The 18,722-nt window shown below is 43.7% G+C and overlaps 1 protein-coding gene across 2 annotated transcripts in view; it reads left to right on the forward strand.

Annotated features, from left to right (window-relative positions):
- LOC6551748 (hormone receptor 4) overlaps positions 1–12,046 on the forward strand; it is a 37,263-nt gene extending 25,217 nt beyond the window's left edge. Inside the window, exons 1-3 of one of the 2 annotated variants that reach the window (XM_026980373.1) lie at positions 316–922; positions 5,344–6,024; positions 8,757–12,046. In XM_026980373.1, the coding sequence (XP_026836174.1) occupies positions 5,376–6,024; positions 8,757–10,810 (2,703 nt within the window). In that variant the 5' untranslated portion in view covers positions 316–922; positions 5,344–5,375 and the 3' untranslated portion in view covers positions 10,811–12,046. Of the gene's footprint in view, positions 1–315; positions 923–5,343; positions 6,025–8,756 lie in introns of those variants that run through there. The other variant, XM_001979662.3, reaches the window with a different exon arrangement.
- Positions 12,047–18,722: the final 6,676 nt, after the last annotated feature.

Below are 18,722 nucleotides of genomic sequence, written 5' to 3' on the forward strand. Positions count from 1 at the left end.
GGAGAGAATCGAGTTCGAAAAACTGTTGCCCCAAGAGAGAGGGAGAGCCACGAAACTCACCACGGCGGAAAGGCCTGGCAAACTGTTGATTGGCTGGAGTGCGCGTGCGCGATGAAAATGGCTGCAGTGTAGGGAGGCAACCAGACCTACGATTGGATCAACAACGGGCCGCCAAACCGGCCGGCTATACGAAACTCACACATACATATCTACAATACGTTCGAGACATATGACGTCGATGAGCAGCGAGATTTCCCCGCCACAGAGAGCGCCTCTTTCGAATTCGACTATGGGGCGCGTGCCGCACTCAAAGCAGTGTGTGTGAGCGCACAGCGATGTTGAGTTTCATTCATAAAAACCGAAAGAGGGCGCATCTCGTGCCTCAGTTGTGTTCGGACAAGCAAACGCGACGGTTGAAATAGAATAAACCAAGAAGCAGCCAGCAGCCAAGCAGCTAGCAAGAAATCAAGAAAGCCAATTCAGAAGCAAACAATATATAGATATACATATGTTCAACGCGGAATATACCAATACCAATTGGAAAGTCCCGGAAAAAATCAAATCGTTTGTGAAGTGAAAGAAATAAATTAGTGACAAAGAGCAAGATATTAAGTTTACACCGCAAGTAAATCAAATAAAGCATAGAAGCAATTTCTTGCTTATCAAACTTGAGCTGAAGTAAAAGTGAAAGGATATTGCGGCAGTTGGCGACGGCATGAATGAAAGCCCACAGCCTTATAAGATGATTACACGAGCAGTGCTTTATTGATTTTTGCCTCGCAGTGAGAACGAGAACGAAACTTTCGTGCAACTGACTGTGAAAATTTAGCAGACCGTCTAAGAGCGACGAAAAGCCGAGAAGGCAGCAAAAAGCCAAAGGAAAAACCCTTTGAATTCTTCTGCAAGTGCCATTGCGATCCAGGTGGGTGTTTGTTGAAAAGTGCTGCTAAAATATATTTTAGTGACTTAGGCTCGCCATGAAATATATGTTCTATGATTTTAGTCGCCCTTTCGGTGAAATGAAAAATGTTCGCTGTGATTTTTGTTGAATTATTGGTCAGCAAATTAAATTTATAAGAAAGCTGTGAAGCATAAATTTAATTGCTGATTTATGTGCGCCGCCTTGCCGATTGGAAATTTAATTTTGGGTGAAGAAACATTTTTAAGACTTCCTATTGGCGTATGATTTAAAGCCAAGTTGTCTTTGAAATAAATTTGTCTAATTTAGTGTGGCAAAAATATCTGTTAGAAATGTTATTAAGTACAAAAGGTTTGTGTTTTTGTGCTAGTTTTAGTTTTAGCATAGTTAAAATTGCGAAAAATTATAGAGCCAGAGGCATTGAGTGTTGTGAATAAATTTCATAGTTTCAGAACTTGTTGCAAATAAAATCCTGCCAGCATAAATATACATTACCTTTCGTATCATCGCCAGCCGGACTATTTTCTTTTCTCAGATTTAGTTGAAAGATATAAAAATTCATTTAACGCATAATAAAAATTTCTGCACGTTATATAGAAAGCACCTGAGAGCAGAGACACAGCCAAGCGGCAAAATTTACGACTGCAACTATGTATTAGCAAATTCATGTGGCCAAGCACAAGTGCAATCTGCATTAGCCATTTGCAGTTTTTGTAATTAAATTATTGTCATACACTTAGCGCTCAATTAAAAGAGCAATCTGCTCAGCTCACTTGTTTACAATTTGATGGCAAATGTTTCTGGCCCGTCCATTCCACATTCCACACATTAATGTACCTATCCTCAGATCCGTAACGCCCCCAAGACGGCCAAAAGCTTTCCCGCTAATGCACTTCCTAGTTGGGGTTTTATAATGCCTGGCCGCGTTCGAAATGGAAAAACAATTAGCAAAATGATTTACATGCAGCCTCCCATAACCAAGCCATGGATCATCGATCAATCCCAAAGCTTTTCCATCACTTTTCGTCGAATTTTCGTATTTGGGCAATTAATTATGAGATCAAAACAAAAGGTGCCGACGCCTGCGAACGGGTCATCGTAGAGTTCATTTAACACTTGCCGCAGTTGCCAAATGGCACTTTGACACCAAATCCCCCAGCTCCTTTGGATTTTTCTCAACTTTAAGTGACCGAAACGCCTGAAGTTGCCGGCGGTAGTGCGCTTTTTTGGCTTTTTTCCGAGCGTTTTGGCTGCCAAGTCAAACAAGAAAATTTTCATTTAAGTGCCCACTAAAATGATTTCAAACAAAGAGGCGAAAAGGCAATCTTTATAAAAATATACATATTCGGTGTGGTGTAGAGTTGTGGCGATGTGTTGCCGTGTTGTTGTTGTTGTTGTAGTCTGGCCCGCGGCTGTTTATTTTCATTAATTGTTCTCATGAGGAGGGAAAACAGGCAACCAGAGCTGTTGGCATGAAAAGTGTGACAAAGTGTTACGCATGCAAAAGACGGCGGCAAAAGATACATTTTCATGTTGTCCATGTTAACTTGTTGGACACTCCTGGTGAAGGGAGGTTGGGGTGGTTGGAGGATGGGAGATGCGGTATGGGGTATGGGGTTCCTGCTCCCGCTGTGTGAATGATGGACTTTGTTGCCGCCCGGCCATTCCATCATCGTTTCGTTTTGGCTCCGTGTCGCATGCAACTTGCATGTTTTCTATCTATGTATCTGCAAGATACTTTTACCCTCCAACACACACACTCACACTTGACTAATGATCGCCATACCTTCTCCTCTAAACGTTTCTCCAATTTCTTTTGATATTAATAACAAAAGAAAACAAAGCCAAAACTTGTATTATTATTGTTATTATTAATTGAGATATTTTTTTGTTTCGTGCTGTACCAAGGCTGGGAATGCAAATCTGTCGATATTCGAGTACCGGATAGTATTGCACAATATCCCCCAAGACAACAAACTTGTAGTTTATTTTTGGAGCCGTTAAGTAGCCAAAGGTCGCTTAGTGCGTCTCAAAATCTAATCCTCAATGAGGTCTTCAATGCTGCCAATGAAAACAAATGGTTAAAAATCGAAAAATAACCTGGGACCTGGGGGTCAGCCATTGCCCATCAGTCCATCCCCCTTCCTCAATTGCCAAAGCAAACAAATTGGCGCCCATCTATCCGATTGTTAACACTCTCCACCGGGGCGAAATAATAATAAGAAGGAAAAAAGAGCGTATAGAACTCCAAGTGGGACTATGGAAATGGCTAGAGTTATAGCGACAGCTGCAACCGGTTTGGCAAAACTTAATTAAAATAATATCAACATAACAATTTTTTCATGCTCAGCGCTTTTTTTTCTTCCTCATCGAGCCGTTAAATGTATCTTTCGGATATCCATCTCACTCTGGCGCACAGCCATTGCCAATATTCATTCATGGCAAAGAGAACTTGACATGTGTTGTGTTGTCTGTCCTACTACACTAAAAACAAAATCAGGAAAAATGCTATGCAAAAATATGCAGAGTGAAAGAAGTCAGGGGATCCGGGCCGGAGACAAGATTTACAATATACATAAACGCAGACAGCGGCTCGAAACAGTGGCACTTGCCTATGATGAACGTTGCGCCGGAAAAACGTCATATGCTAAATGGTAGCCATACAAGATCTCTAGCACGATTGGGATAGTCAGTCACGATGCCTTTAAAGTTTCATTCCATACCCAATTGTTATCTTCTTAGCCAGTTGCCACTGTAAATAAGCAACAGCATCGCTTGCCGTTGTTGGTTTTTCTTGATTTTTTTTCATTTAAGGGAGTGTCAATTGTTAGCCAAGTTATTAAGAACCACAGGGGAAGACAAAGACCGGGCCAAGAAGTCCAAAGAGGTGGCAGTTGGGTTCGATTCGATGCTCAACTCCAACCAGTTTTTCAGACTTTGAAAGGTTCGAGATCGAGGTATTGGATTTTATTTCGGCCGCCCGCGGATGATTCATGTGGCAAGCCAGCGAAGAGAAAAAAGGCAGATACAAATCTTTGATCGACTGTAAAAATTATTGACTCGGGCGCATAATTTTATGAATGAACAAAACACAAAAGGCATAAAGCACAGCACGCGCGGGCTCAGCCAACACAAATGTGTATCCACTACATGCTGTGTAAATGTATCTGCATCTGTATCTGTAACTGAGTCGGAGTATCTGTGCCCCGACGTTTTTGAATGTAATTTCACTCGCTGGCCGGCTCGAGTGCACTTTGCCATGGAAATTATGCGTGAAATCAAATGTAAATAAAGGAGAAAAAAGCAAAAGTGCCAAAAGCGGGACGCTCTTTTCCGCCGACGTTGCCTCTTCGTACATCCGACAGATACGCCGTGGCACGGTAGTTATTTTGGCGCATAGCTGCCTGTCAACACAAGTGCACTTGTAATGCAAATCAACGCGGTCAAGCCTTTGCCACGCACAAAAAACACAACAAAAAATGGAAAAAACTAAAAATAATAAAATAAAACAACACTCGAGAGCCGCGGATGACGCCACATCGAATGGTGGGGGAAGACCCAGACCCAGTGCCGAAAACTCGTTGCAGATGGCAATCGCAAATTCGGTTAGTTTATCTGTGATAAACACACATAGCCATAGACATGGACATAGATAACTGCGACATAAATAATAAGCCAAGTTTATGAGGCATTTGTTTAGAAAAATTGGCTAGACGCATCTCTAATTGAGAGACTTGCATAAGTTCGCGGCAGTGGATTGCGTAAGGTCACCGAATGACCCACTTCCCGGAATCGAGGTCCGATCTCAAACCTGTGGGGTGATGACGATGCCAAGACGATGATGACGATGATGAGCCATGGGAAAGACGCCTGTTCTACTTCTCAGGGCTTAGAGCTGCGATCTGCGATCTGCTAAGTGCTTAATCGATCTTAATTTAATTGCCTGCGATCGCAATCGTGGGCGCAGGAGGCGAAAGTCTGCGACATATCCCAGAAGACGACAACTCGATGGCAAATTAAATTGTTAAGTAATTTCACCACTTGATGACCCCAAGTACTCAATCATTCACCGACTGGTTATGCAATCGAACAGCTGTCGTGGCAAATCAATTGAACGCCGAAGTGCGCGGCATTCGCAATTATGATTTTGCATGCGGCCGTCTGCGGTTACCAGCTTTGATTGCACTCGACATTTCGCCTCAGATTTAATAAAATTATATCAGTTTGGAAAAATTAGTTGGCAGTTATTGGCAGATGGTAAGGGCACTCTATCCAAGGCAACAATTGGGAGGTTCGAAGATGATGGGAGGTTTAGATGTCACATTTCATAGATAAAATCCTTATTTCCTATCTATTGCCTACAATTTGTTTTGCTAAGTTTTTATCCAATTTATTTATGCGAAATTGTTCCCCTTTTTTTGCAGGCGGCGTAGCCCCTGGAACTCCATCAGCGGCCATGATCATGGAAGGGCTTGAAACCCTGGTGGCGCCAACGCATCACGCATTCCTGCTCACCGAGACGGCCGCGGCCGCCCACTTCAATGTGCTGAGCTTCGACACCTGTCTGTTCAAGACGAGCACGGCGGCCCAGAGCAGCGGCAGTCCGTCGACGGCCACCTACCTGAGTCCCGCCCAATTCGGAGGCAGTCATCACGGCGGCGCCGGCGCCAGCGCCAGCACCAGCAGTCACTCCCTGAACTCCTCCTCGACCGCATCCTCTTCGTCCACGTCGTCCTCGCTGCTCCACTACACCACCGCCTCGGCAGCCGCCGCTGCTGCAGCTGCCGCCGCCGCCGCTTCCGCCAACAATTCGGTGCTCCGTGCCCGCAACCAGACGGCCACGCCCACCCAGGGCGGCAGTCCGGGACACGTGGCCGTACAGCCGAGCGCCACCGCCAGCAGCGGACGCAGCTCGGCCTCCCATCTCAGCCTGCTGAACACCAGTGGCCAGCACAGTCCCACCTCGTCGGCCGTCGAGCAGGTGGAGGCCCACAAGCAGCTGATCGAGGCGCTGCCGGGCGACCTCAACACGCCGGTGACCACGTCCAGCGATATTCCCTCGTTCTTCGGACCCACCACCGTGGTGGAGCCACCGCCCATTACTGGTGAGTACAGCTTTAAATGAACCGTGTGTCTTTGAAATACATCCACATAGAATTATGTAAGACTTGTAGTGCTCATTAAAAGAGGGCTTTTAGGAATTGCACGATCATCTTAAAGTCATTGAAAGTTGAAGTTGTATATTTTAATAATTCACAACTTCAGTTGCACAGTTCGCTAGTTTGCTAGTTCGCTTTTCATGCATTCCATAAATACCGCTTTAGAAAGGAACTACCGCAGCCCGATCAACAGCACTATCCGCCAGTAGAGATAATTTAGAACGAGGCGAAAGTACATATATATTCCCCGCCAAGATAGTTCAATATTGTAATACGGCCTATAAATCGTGGGCACAAAAGCCTCAAAACATTTATAGAGTTTTGCCTGGCCGCTGCGCCATCGGCTGGGAGGAAAACTCGGGCCGTGAGGTTTCTTTATCTGCTGCTAATGGATGCAGCTTGCTGCAGCTGCCACATGTTGCAGTGGCAATAGTGGCAATAGTGGCGCAGTTGCAGTCCGCATGGAGTCTGCAACTAATCCGTTGTCAGTCCTAAGTCTCAACATAAATCAGCCTCAGCGGAGAGCGCAGAAACTGTCGTTATGTTGGCCCATATCTTGACTTACTTCTGCGCCACTCCAAAGTATCTCGGCTTTGTCTTTCACCGGACGACTTACCTCAACCTTTGCTGCCCCTTGCCCCAGCAGCAACAACAAGTTCAAAATCAAAAATAAACATTCGAAAATGTTGAAGTACCAATTTTTGAGGTATTTCTTATTTGCACGTCTTCTGATTTGTTGATCTTGTTTTTTCAATTTTTGATTTCTTTTTTTTCTTTGTGATATTTCGATTTTGTGTATGTGCGTTTGCCTTAATACACTCGTTTCGTATTATTAAGTTATGAGACATTTAAAGCGGCCTCCAGCCAAGAGTTTCATATATACTTTTGGTCTTTGCTCACATAAATATAAATTAATAAAAATGTTGACATCCCAATGGCTATATCGCCGTATAGACTTCGTAAAATTTATGTCATAAAATTTTCAGTTTTATTTTTGCGCTCACTTTTCATTAATGTCAAATAAAATTGAATTTTGCAATGATCACGGCGCAGCGTTCTCATATTTCTAAGACTGCATAATAAATATAAGAAATACAACAGCAACAACATCGCTTAATTAATCTAGAGAAGGCAACAACAGCGGCGCATGTATTAAACATTTCCGTTCAGTGTCAATGTTTCGAGCGCAATTTTCTCACTAGACGCTGCCCCAAGATACGCGTACCATATCGGACTTGTATATATGTACATATACACGATTGTGATACGTATGTATATATCTGCGGACATATGGAGCTGCATTTCTAATTGAATTAAGGCAAAGCAAATAAAGTATACTAGATTTGCTGCTGCTATCAAAAACAATTGACTTTAATTGCTCTCTTCTCTGCCCCAAAGAATGACACATTTTTGCCTCGTCACTCGCTGAGAGCGTGTAGATCCATTGAAAATGCATAAAAACATATATCAGATTCATTTGTGTCTAAAATATGTTTTAGCTATAAAGCTTGCCAGAAGCCAAAAAAATGTCACTCGTAAATTCTGGCCACAACCCACGCAGCGGCGACTTCTTGGCCAAAACGCTAAAGAAAGAACAGCAGAAAAGCAGAACAGCAGAAATCATAGACATGGGCAATTTTCAAATGAAAATCCATTAAAACAATTTGCATGACAATGATGGAGCGGCATTTAATCGCCAAACTTGGCAAGCTGGCGAAACTGCTGGCCATGTCTCACTGGGATTGGAGGGTTTGGACGAGTTGCTCGACCAAGGCTCCATATTGGCCAGACTGGAATGCGTCTCCTTTTGGGCCTGTCACAAAATGAAACATAATTTGTTGTCAACTTTTTCTTCTATTTCTTTGGGGGCACATAATTTGCCCTGACAGCATTAATGGGGCTTGCAAATATATTGTATGGTACAATAGAAAATAGAAACGCTATCGCGAAAATTTCTGTGAATCTCAATGCTTTGCTCTTGCCCCTTGGAAACCCAGATTGATGTCGCAGCACATTGCAACTCAATCAATATCCAGGCTAAAGCTCAAGTCCGAGCGGCATTAATGACGACAATCGTGAGCAGTGAAAAAAAGATACAAGAAGAGGGGAAAAAGGGAGAAGAGCTGGAAAAGATATATTCCCGGCCTGGTAGCCGCGTAATTAGTCTTCTCGCCGACACTTTTGCCTGGCCCCCAGTGGCAACTTCTGCACTTCTGCTTCTCTCGACTTCTGGGCACGATGAGCGATGATGCGACCTCCCGTGTCGTTCGATTTCCGCGAAATCAAAGCGCGCCCAGCTGCAGTTGCAGTTGCAGTTGCCCAGTGCCAATGCCAAAGCCGTTCGGGCGAACTGTGATTGATATCGTTGCAACAGCAACACCAACAACTCAAGCAACTCAAGCAATCAAGGCTTTCAGGGCAATGATTTACTCTTTCATATAACCCAAATATCAGCCAGAGGGCTTCATTCTGTCATAATGCGAAATGAAATTCCCTAGAACTTTATGCAAACACAAAACAGTGCTTAGGTACAAGAAACATGGCATGGGTCGCTTATCACTTGCAATTTTTTATGATGATGATCTTATCTTTTTGTAATTACCCCTTATCCCTTGTTAAATATCCCCTAAAGAAGGAGCACGCAACTAACACGCATATCCTTTGTCCCTCAATTGCAGGTTCCATCGAATCCGAGGATCTGTCTCTGGAACCCCAGGTGATATCTGTGGCCAGTCCCGTGTTGTCGCATTGCAGTCCGTTGAAAGAGGAGCGCAGCACTCCGCCAGCTTTGGCCATTGTCAAGGAAGAATCAAGTAATAATAGTTGTAATATGTACCCACAACACAACAACAACAACAACAACAACACAACATCATCATCAACAACAACAAGCAAACAGACAACAAGCGAAAGCAACACCGAGTGCGTTGGCTCACCAAGCAACCACACACAATCACACCAACAACAGCAACAACAACAGCTGCAACACAACAACACGAGCAGCAACAACAGCAATTGCCACCACAGTCACCAACAGCAGCAGCAACAACAACACATGAGCTCCCCCCAACATCAATACCAACAACACCAAATATTACACCAACAACAACAATTGCCAAATCACCACCATCATCATCATCACCATCACCACCATCACAGTCAGCTACAACAACTCCAACAACAACAGCAACAACAACAACAGCAGCAACACCAACAACAACAGCAACACCAACAACAGCCGCTACACCAACAACAGCAACTGCAACACCAGCAGCAGCAACAACAACACCACCAACAACACTATCAGCAACATGCCATTCAACAACAGCAGGCTAGCAAAATCTCATATCGTGGCATTTTCACCACCACAGGCAACGCGATGAACGCAGCAGCTGCCGCAGCAGCCGCAGCTGCGCAGCAGCAACACCAGCAGCAGCAGCAGCAACTTCCCTCCCCGCAACTGGGCGTCCTGGCCGGACCTATGTCTCCCCCCTCAAATAGTTTGGGCAACAGCTGGGGTCTTCCCAGTCCGGACAAGACCATGTTCCAGCCGCCCCTGTTCAGCCTGCCCGCTCACTATGCCACCATGCAGCAGCAGCAGCAGCAACAGCAGCAGCAGCAACAACAGCAGCAACAGCAAGCGGCAGGGGCTGCTCCCTCGCCCTACGACGATGGACGAGCTGCAGCAGCAGCGGCACAGCACGCCGAGCTCCTGGGCTTGACCATGGACTGCACACCTCTGTTGCTGAAACAACCGCCGCCAACTTACGCTGGAGCCTCCGCCGGATTTCCGGGCCTGGGTGATCTGCACAGCAGCCACGAGCAGCAGTTGCAGCAGCAGCAGTATGTGCGATCGCAACCGAAATACCAATGGCTGGACTCACCAGCGGACTATGCCCAGCAGCAGCAGCAGCAAGTGCAACAGGTGCAGCAGCAGCAACAGCAGACTCTGGTGCTGCCAGGACCCACTTCATCCGCTAGTTCCAGCAATGCAGCTCTGGGCGTTTTGATACCCAAGCAGGAGAGCTACCCCGACATGCAGCCCAGTTCGAATGGCACTGGCTATTCCGGAGGATCCGGTGGCAGTTCTGCGGCAGCCGCTGCCGCCGCTGCAGCAGCAGCAGCAGCAGTGCAACTGGCCGAGTACAGCCCATCCACCAGCAAGGGACACGAGATCCTATCGCAGGTCTATCAGCAGAGCACAGTGCCCTTGAAACTGGTGCCCGTGAAGCCGCGCAAGTACCCCAATCGCCCTAGCAAGACGCCCGTGCATGAACGACCCTACGCCTGTCCGGTGGAAAACTGCGACCGTAGGTTCTCCCGCTCCGACGAGCTCACCCGCCACATACGCATCCATACGGGCCAGAAGCCCTTCCAGTGCCGCATCTGCATGCGCAGCTTCAGTCGCAGTGATCACCTCACCACCCACATTCGCACCCACACCGGCGAGAAGCCCTTCAGCTGCGACATTTGCGGCAGGAAGTTCGCTCGATCCGATGAGAAGAAGCGGCACGCCAAGGTGCACCTGAAGCAGCGCATCAAGAAGGAGAAGGTGCGCGGCGAACAGCAGCAACAGCAGCAGCAACAACAGCAGCAGCAGCAACAGCAGCAGCAACTGCAACAGCAACAGGAGCAGCACCACCTGAGCCTGCAGCAACATCAGCAGTACCAGCAGCATCACCTGCTGCACTCCGCCGATTTGGCCATAGTCACCACCAGTGCGAGCATGTAGAGACTAGAGAACTCGGCATCCAGCGTTGCCAAGGCCAAGACTCCAACTCCAACTGCAGCTCCAGCTCAGAAAGTTAGTCTGGCCCTGGCCCTGGATCTCGACGAGAGCGCCTTTCCCTTCGAGCTGACATCCGACTATGGCACCCTGTCGCCGCTCACCAGTCCCAGGCAGTTCAATTACGTGTGGGTGGGCCAGGACTCCAGCCAGCCCTTCTTCTACAAGGACAGCAGCGTCCAGGAGAAGTAGAGCTCGACCAGGGGCAATCCGTCGGGAGGAATCAATCGCTGATGCTGAATAATCACTTAGTGTATACTGAACTGTAGTCGTAGAAACGGGGTTGTGCTATCAGCAAAATCGATGCAAGACATTAAATAGTAGAGAAGATACAATATGCTACAGTTAGCCTAGATAATATCACACATCCAAGAATGGTCAGGATAGGAAATCAAGAAATCAATAAATCAAGAAATCAAGAAATCGAGCAAGCAAAACAAAGTTACTAACCATACAAAGCCTAACTAAAGCAAATTGACGATTACTAACTATATCGATGTAATTGAAATGGGAAAATATTTAACTTATGTCTCTAATACTGTGATCTCATGTGTAATAATTATTAATTTTAATTTCTTTACATAACTGCAAGTAACCAGTAATAATTTTAAAAATTATAATCCTTTCGCCTTTGCCTAGCTAATGTTCATTTTTTAAAAATGCTAACACAAACAAAACACACAAACACTAATTTATTGCATTTTAAAATAATTATACATATATATCTATTATAATTATTAACTTATTATCTTAAAGGTTTAGATTTAGGTTTTAACATACAGAATACAGAATACACAAAAACGAACACACAAATCTTAGCATATCATTTTTTCCTCTAAGCATTATAAATTGCGTAAGTTCAAAACAAAAGTTACTTTTAAATCGAAAAACGGAATTTCCGTGTGCTAGAAACGAGAAACTTGTTTTACGAAAACTGAAACGGAAACGGAAACGAAACTTAAAATTGAAAAATGCCCCAGTGTACTTCCTTAATTGATTCGAAATCAAAATGGCAAATGGAAATGAGATGTTATTATACAATATACAAATATCTTGAATACGTTTATGTTCAATCTACTGTAGAAAACAATTTCTTCTTAGTTTGTAACGGTTTATTTTAAGTTTAATTAATTTCTATATTATTAGTTTACTTTACCTTGCAAAATATATAACAATTTTTTAAAAAACATATTTCATTTGCGTTATTATTTATGTGTTTTTCAGTTCAAATTGATTTACAAAACAAAAAAACGAATGGTGCATGCTAAGTAGATGGTTTCGGCTCGTAGTATTTGGCAATAAGGATCGCATAAAACGTAAAGCACTTCGAAGGTGTTAGACAATAGAAATATTGAGAATACCCAGCAGTACAAGTACAAGAAAAACAAGCAGTCCTAATTCGAACCTTATTCCAAAACTATGTATTTTCCATAGCTTTATGAACTTTTGTATGGCTATGAATCACACAGTATACCTATAAAATAAGTATAAATGAAATTTGATAACGAAATTTTAATGCTCGGCTTATTCTGAATGAGTCTGGCGCCTCAAAAATGATAGCCTAACGAACTTGAATCGAAGTAGAAAGTGTGGAAAAGCACGAAAAACGCAGAAACAGAAACTTAAATGAAACTCTTGTGCCACTTGACAAATATATTTGTTGATGTATACATACATAAGTGTAGAGAGCAACGATAGCTGAAATACGAAAGTACGAAATACGAATGGTTTGAGAATGTTTTAAATTCGGATCTATTTTATAGCAAAAACAATGGTGAACATACATATATTTTGCATAGCCGCTAAAATCAGTCACAAATTAGCATTAGGACCGAGTAAGCTTAAACTTATAACTACGAAAATAGGTGAAGGGCAGTGCCAACATTGAAAACCACTTCCCCCAGGAGTATAACATTAATCTATATATTTGTATTGAAAGTTTGTCATTTCTTAGCTAGTATAGTGCTCGGAGTAAGTCACAAAAGTATCCAAAATGCAAATGAATGTGTGAAACTTATGTGCCATCAAGAAAATAATGAAGCTTATAAAAACACGGACAGAGGAAAAATAATTATACCTAAGGAAAGATTTTGAAATTTTAAACGTTGTGATTTATATTGTTCATTTGATGCATGGTTCAGTGTTAATAATTATTATTCAGTCATTTATCCAAAGGGCAAGGCTTAAGCAAATAATATCCATAGGTGTTTAATTGTGTACATAAGTAGATGTGTTTATATCTCGAGTTGCTTATGGACAGTTTTTCTTCCATATATACATTACACGAATGTAGAATTCACTTGGATAAATGTATTTTATTGATGCATTCTTAGCTAGACAACAATTATTCGTAGCTAAGCCAAAAAAAAAATACAAATTCAAATACAAATACATTTAATGCTCAATCGGTAAGGCAGCTTGAAAAATGTGTTTTTGTAGTTTTCGCATTGCAGTTCAAATATAATTTGTTTGTGCGTTGAAATACATAGTAATCTAAGTGTTTGTTAATGTCTTTTGTGTGCACATCCAGTACTTAAAAACCATTCAAATGAGTATACCAAATACCAAGAGGCTCTCAATTCACAAACTCTATTTTCCAAGACTGTCTTTGTGTTTGTGTTTAGATCGTTAAGTCTGTCGAATCGGTTCTATCATACAAAATTGAGGAGGCACCACCTTCTCCACAATATCAGTTCGCTCTTATAAATTCCACACCTAATATATATCCCTAAGCATAAGTTGATATTTTATGTCAAAGTAAACTAACAATATTCGAATTATATATTAAATACGTGAAAAAAAAATGTGCAAATATGCAAATTTGGCGAAAACACTTTTTGAACCAATTAAAGAAACGAAATTTAAAATTTAACCAATCAGCGTCTTTCCATTTTTTATGTCCATATGTCTCGCACGTTCGCCGAACGGATTTCGTTGTGGTCATATAAATTAGTTAGGCATTCGTTTCAATAAGCCATATCGTGGCCATATATAGCTGCGAAATGCAGCCCCAATAAAAAGCGCAATAAAATTGAAAATAATAGCCAAAGCGGGCCAGAAGACGACGACACGAACGATATATGCCAGCACTCAAAACTAATGAAATGTTCCAAACTCCAAGGCGATTGCAGCCACCAGCAGGAAAGTCGCCTGACCAGAAAGAAAGAAAAGAAGCGTTCGATTCTCCGGTCGGCTCCTCGGCCACTCAGCTCCTCTGGTCATTCTTCTCCTGGCCACCGCCACCGATCACCTGTTGCCACCGATCCGATCCCCAAAAGAGGAGCAGGCCGGCCGGGCTGCCAGCAGCGACAGGCGCATGTCGGGCCTAAAATTCTTCAGTTTTCAGTTTTTAGTTTTCCCGACTGCCAAAGACGAGCAGCCAATGTCTCGGGGACGCGGCCAAAGTTATGAGCGCAATTCCATCGTAAAAATGCAAAAAGGCGAGCAAAAGTGGTCAACCTGTGAGGAATTGCAGATGCTCTACATGTCCATGGAAAATGTGAAAATTTATACGCTCTATTGCTATTTCATACGTGAAGCTAGCATGGCTTTGCTATCGAAGATATATAGTTACTTAGATTAACTATACGAAACTACTACGCAAATATACAGAGCTTTTCGTTTTGTTTTTTTTTTAATCAATCCAAGTCGTTTTATACATATAAAACGAATTTTTATTTAAACAAGTTGTTATGCAACTTTTCGAATTTGATTCATTTTTATTTTGATTTTTCAGTTTGGTGTCCCCAACTTGTGTATCAAATTACAACAAGTTTGTTCATTAATTCATAGAATATCGGCTTCTGAACTACATTATAGTTTCGCCAAATGTGATAAATTAAAAAGTTAGCGCCCTATGTGTTCGCTCATGGAATATTTCAAAGCCAATCTACATATTTTGTATTTATATATTTATATATTTATATATTGTTCTGATATCTGTGCGCTATTTTACTGCAAAGGAGCAACCCTAGGCAAATCAAAAACACATCTATGAAAATGCAGTTTTTTCAATAGAAGACTAAGCATTAATTCCTCACAAACCCATCAGTAAATTCGGAATTCCTCTTCAACTAGGGCATGGAAATGCAAAATGCTTTCACAGCTGCGGCTTCCACGTCTTCGGCCTCTCGATTGCCACAGTTAAGGTTCTGAAACTAGAAATTCTTGTCTGCGCAGCAATCATCATCGAACGAGAGCAGCGGCCGAGGAGGGCGGAGATGCCAGAGGAGCTGGAGGAGATCAGACTGGAGGAGCTGTAGGAGCTGGAGGTTCGCCTGGTGATTTGTGGGCTTGCGGTACAATTTGAGCCGCGAGCTGTGGCTACCAATGGCCAGTTGTTACCCGGTCGCAGTCTTCGCTTATGACAGGCGCAAACAAAATTATTCGGAATATAGAGCCGGCGAACAGTCGGCGGTAATCCCCATTCTTAGGTCCAGTTCTTGGGTGAATCCTTGGCCAACCAGCCAGCCAAGGTGATGAACTGTCGGCAGTCCGGGGAGGCTCACACACATGTGCAGTTGTCGTCTTAAGTGCGCCTATTTGACATGTTTAGGTGTTTAGATGGCATGCCCGATATGCACCAAATTGATTTCGATTTGATAAGCTGCCACATTTCATCTTAGCCATTCGGTAGCTTCAATATATGGACACCAATATGGCTTATCGCCGGCTCGGTACCGAGAAGAAGATACCCGGCTGAGAGTCAGGCGATTCGGAGGTGGATGCAGCTGTGTATGTGGATGTGGATTGGGAAGTGGACCAACTATCTGCCAGCGAGGTGTCGCTGAACAGTCACTCAACAACCGGCCGCAAACTATCGCAAACCGGACTGCTCTTTTCTCCTCTTGAAAACTACAAAAAGGACCGGGACTGGAGAAATGTCATGCAGGCAATCTCCATACGGCCCGGCTTAATATCTTTGCTTAACTGCTAATGAGTTGCCGTTAGTGATTTATTTCGTAAATAAATAGAATTGCCAGCAGTTAAGCCAAGTTCAACTTTGCATGCCACATGCAACACACGACATCGACACGAGCTCTACTTGACACACTGATGGGCTCGAAGCAAAAGTTGAATGGCAATTGCAGATGGTAATTCGGCACTGGGAAGTTCCTTTTTAAAATATTGGAAAAATCTATTATTGCTGTATCTAATTACTAGAATATGTGGACTGTATGCAGTGGTAAAAGAAAATGCTGCAGCATTTTTTATGTAGGGATACATTTATTGCAGTATCAATACTCCAATAGATCAATAGAAAGTTCACTTAGTTATGAAGAGCTATTCAAGCTCCATAAACTCATTCTAGAGAAATGCAGCCCGGTATTTTAAATTGAGTCACTTTCAATGAAAGCCTGCCACTGCTACTACCTGGTGAGAACCCGCATACCCAGACTCTGGATCTGAGGGCGTGCCCGTGAAGAAATGTCGATTTGGGGTTAGAGACCCCTCCGTGGTCAGTAGCGTAGTGCTATTAATAATCCCAGCCATATCGCACTGTCTGCGACATTTGACTAATTGAACAGCCCTGATATATTATGGTCAGATCAGCGAAAGTTGGCAGAGCCACTAGAATAGCCACACACACGCACTGCATCTGCATCTGCGTCTGCGTCTGGCCTAATCAAAACTAATTCATCATGGGTGCTGCCGATGCATTAGCAGCTCCCAGTCTCCTCGCAAAGGGCACCGGGATCCGGGCACTGGGGGCCATCAACTGACCAGGTAGCCGAATGGCCGGATGGCGGATGGCGGATGGCTGATGGAGGATGGCTACCTTGCCCGAAAGTATTCCCCAAGTAGCGCGTATCTATGGCCACATATTTCATCGTCGTTGTTGTCATCGGTCGTTGTCTCTTCCGCAACTCCAGGGAAGAGCTCAAACAGCTCGAAGAGCTCCACGATGCACAGAAGCTTTCTTGGCCATAAAGAAACTAGATCAATTTAATTTGTTTTCGGTTTTTCCTTCGCTCCGCTACACACTGCTCTACTACACATTTTCGTAGCAGACTGGGCCCGATCCACTTTGGAGACACTTTGCGGAAGCGTGCCACTTTGTCACGGAGCATTGTGCCGCGGGCGTTTTGCATTTGGCCAAAGGCGCCGCTGGACACTCGATACTGGACTGGTGGACCAGTGGACGTTGGACTTGGGAATCCTCCTGCAGAGATGTCAGGCATCCAGCTAGATTCTAACGGGAAAAGGACCACGAAAACAACATATTGTCGCACATTTTCAGATGTAGTTTAAAGCTAAAGATGGGGTCTTGCGTATCAATATCAATCCCTATGAAAATAATGCTTAAATCGGGCTATTCGTTCACAAAGTTAGGCTTTCAGCTCAATAATGGGTATCTGCTAGTCGAGGCATATTGCAGTATAATACATTATTCAGCATATATAATTAGTATCATCATTCTACTTTTACTATCAAATGAAATATTACAACAGGAAGTTCCCCCAAAAGAAAATTCAAAGTATTCCTTGAATAGTGAAACACTGATAACAGCTCGAAAAAGGCCAAAGTGCCAGCACTGTGCTCCTGGCCAGCGATCGTTGGAATTCCTAATTAATGCACTGCTCGGGCCTTCGGGTCCCGCCTGCCTTATCAGTGTTTGTAATTAGCGCATTTGCATTAAAAATAGCAATAATTTCCCATAAAAGAAATGCCCATCCGTGCCAAACCCGTACATATGTATGTACATATATATTAAGGCCTTCTAGCTGCCTTTCGCTTTGGCGCTACGCAGTTGGCTGCTCCTTTGGGTAATTATTGCGAAGTGACAGGAAGTGGCACAGAATTAAAATCGAAGCATTAAATAGATAGCTCACCTATCGCAAGTCGCCTCGCAGACATCAATTAAATTTGTCTATCGTTTCAGCCTTCTGCTAACTGCCGCCCCACTTCATTGGTCCCGACTTTTCACTCGCTCCCCGGTAATTAGCCATGACTGCCCGGTGATTTTCCGGAGCCAGAGATGAACTAGTGGGTATTCCGAACGACATGGGTTAGCCAGGCCTCTTAAAACGCAAGCTCTGTCTTTGGAATGCTTTGGTTTTAGGTTTGGAATGCTACTAGGTTTGTGGCAAATAAAAATGTGCTTTGTAGTCGCATTAAATCATAATAATAGTGGCATAAAATATGAAAATAAAATATAAACAACATAATAAGTACTAAAGTTCCTTTTTAAAACCAAGACAGCAGCTCGGAGAATGTTTTTTTTATTAGTATTAAATAAGGTGGCTTGAGTAAACGTGGTCTTTTAATTTATGACTTGGCCAATGATTGTCACGTGAAAATCGCTTGGCCATATCTTCATATTCCAATTAATCTTAAGTCCGGCTACGGCAATTATGCTCGCTAATTAATGGGTTTTTAAACAAACTTGGCAACGCGTTCTGCTCACGTTTTCGCCAATTACCAAAGTCCGGGCCACGCCCCCCACCGCCCCTGGAGCGGCCAAGGCAAGGCGTGCACTTATTGATTCACAATTAATGTTGATTATCGCGATTGCACAGACCAAACCCGATCGTTGCAATCCAATAGCACGCCCCGAATTTTCACAGATACAAGCGAGGATTGGCGATTTAGGCTCATCTCCAGGTGCTTCCTCAATCTCTCAAAAATACCGATGATGAGTCTTTACGCGGCGATTTATATTTTTCGGCCCGGCCGATGATCGCGAATTCAGTAGCCGTTTCGACTGCCTAATGATGGCCCCCATTGCAGGAGCCGATGAATTATTACGCTAACCACAAGCCATGTTAGCACAACTGGTCCCGAAGTCTATTATTATTTATGCGAAAGCCTGCCAACGGTTGATCGCTCGATCGCCTGGATCGCCTAGATCGAAGCC

The sequence above is a fragment of the Drosophila erecta genome, unplaced genomic scaffold (assembly GCF_003286155.1).
Source record: "Drosophila erecta strain 14021-0224.00,06,07 unplaced genomic scaffold, DereRS2 tig00000000-arrow-pilon, whole genome shotgun sequence".
Lineage (NCBI taxonomy): Eukaryota > Metazoa > Arthropoda > Insecta > Diptera > Drosophilidae > Drosophila > Drosophila erecta.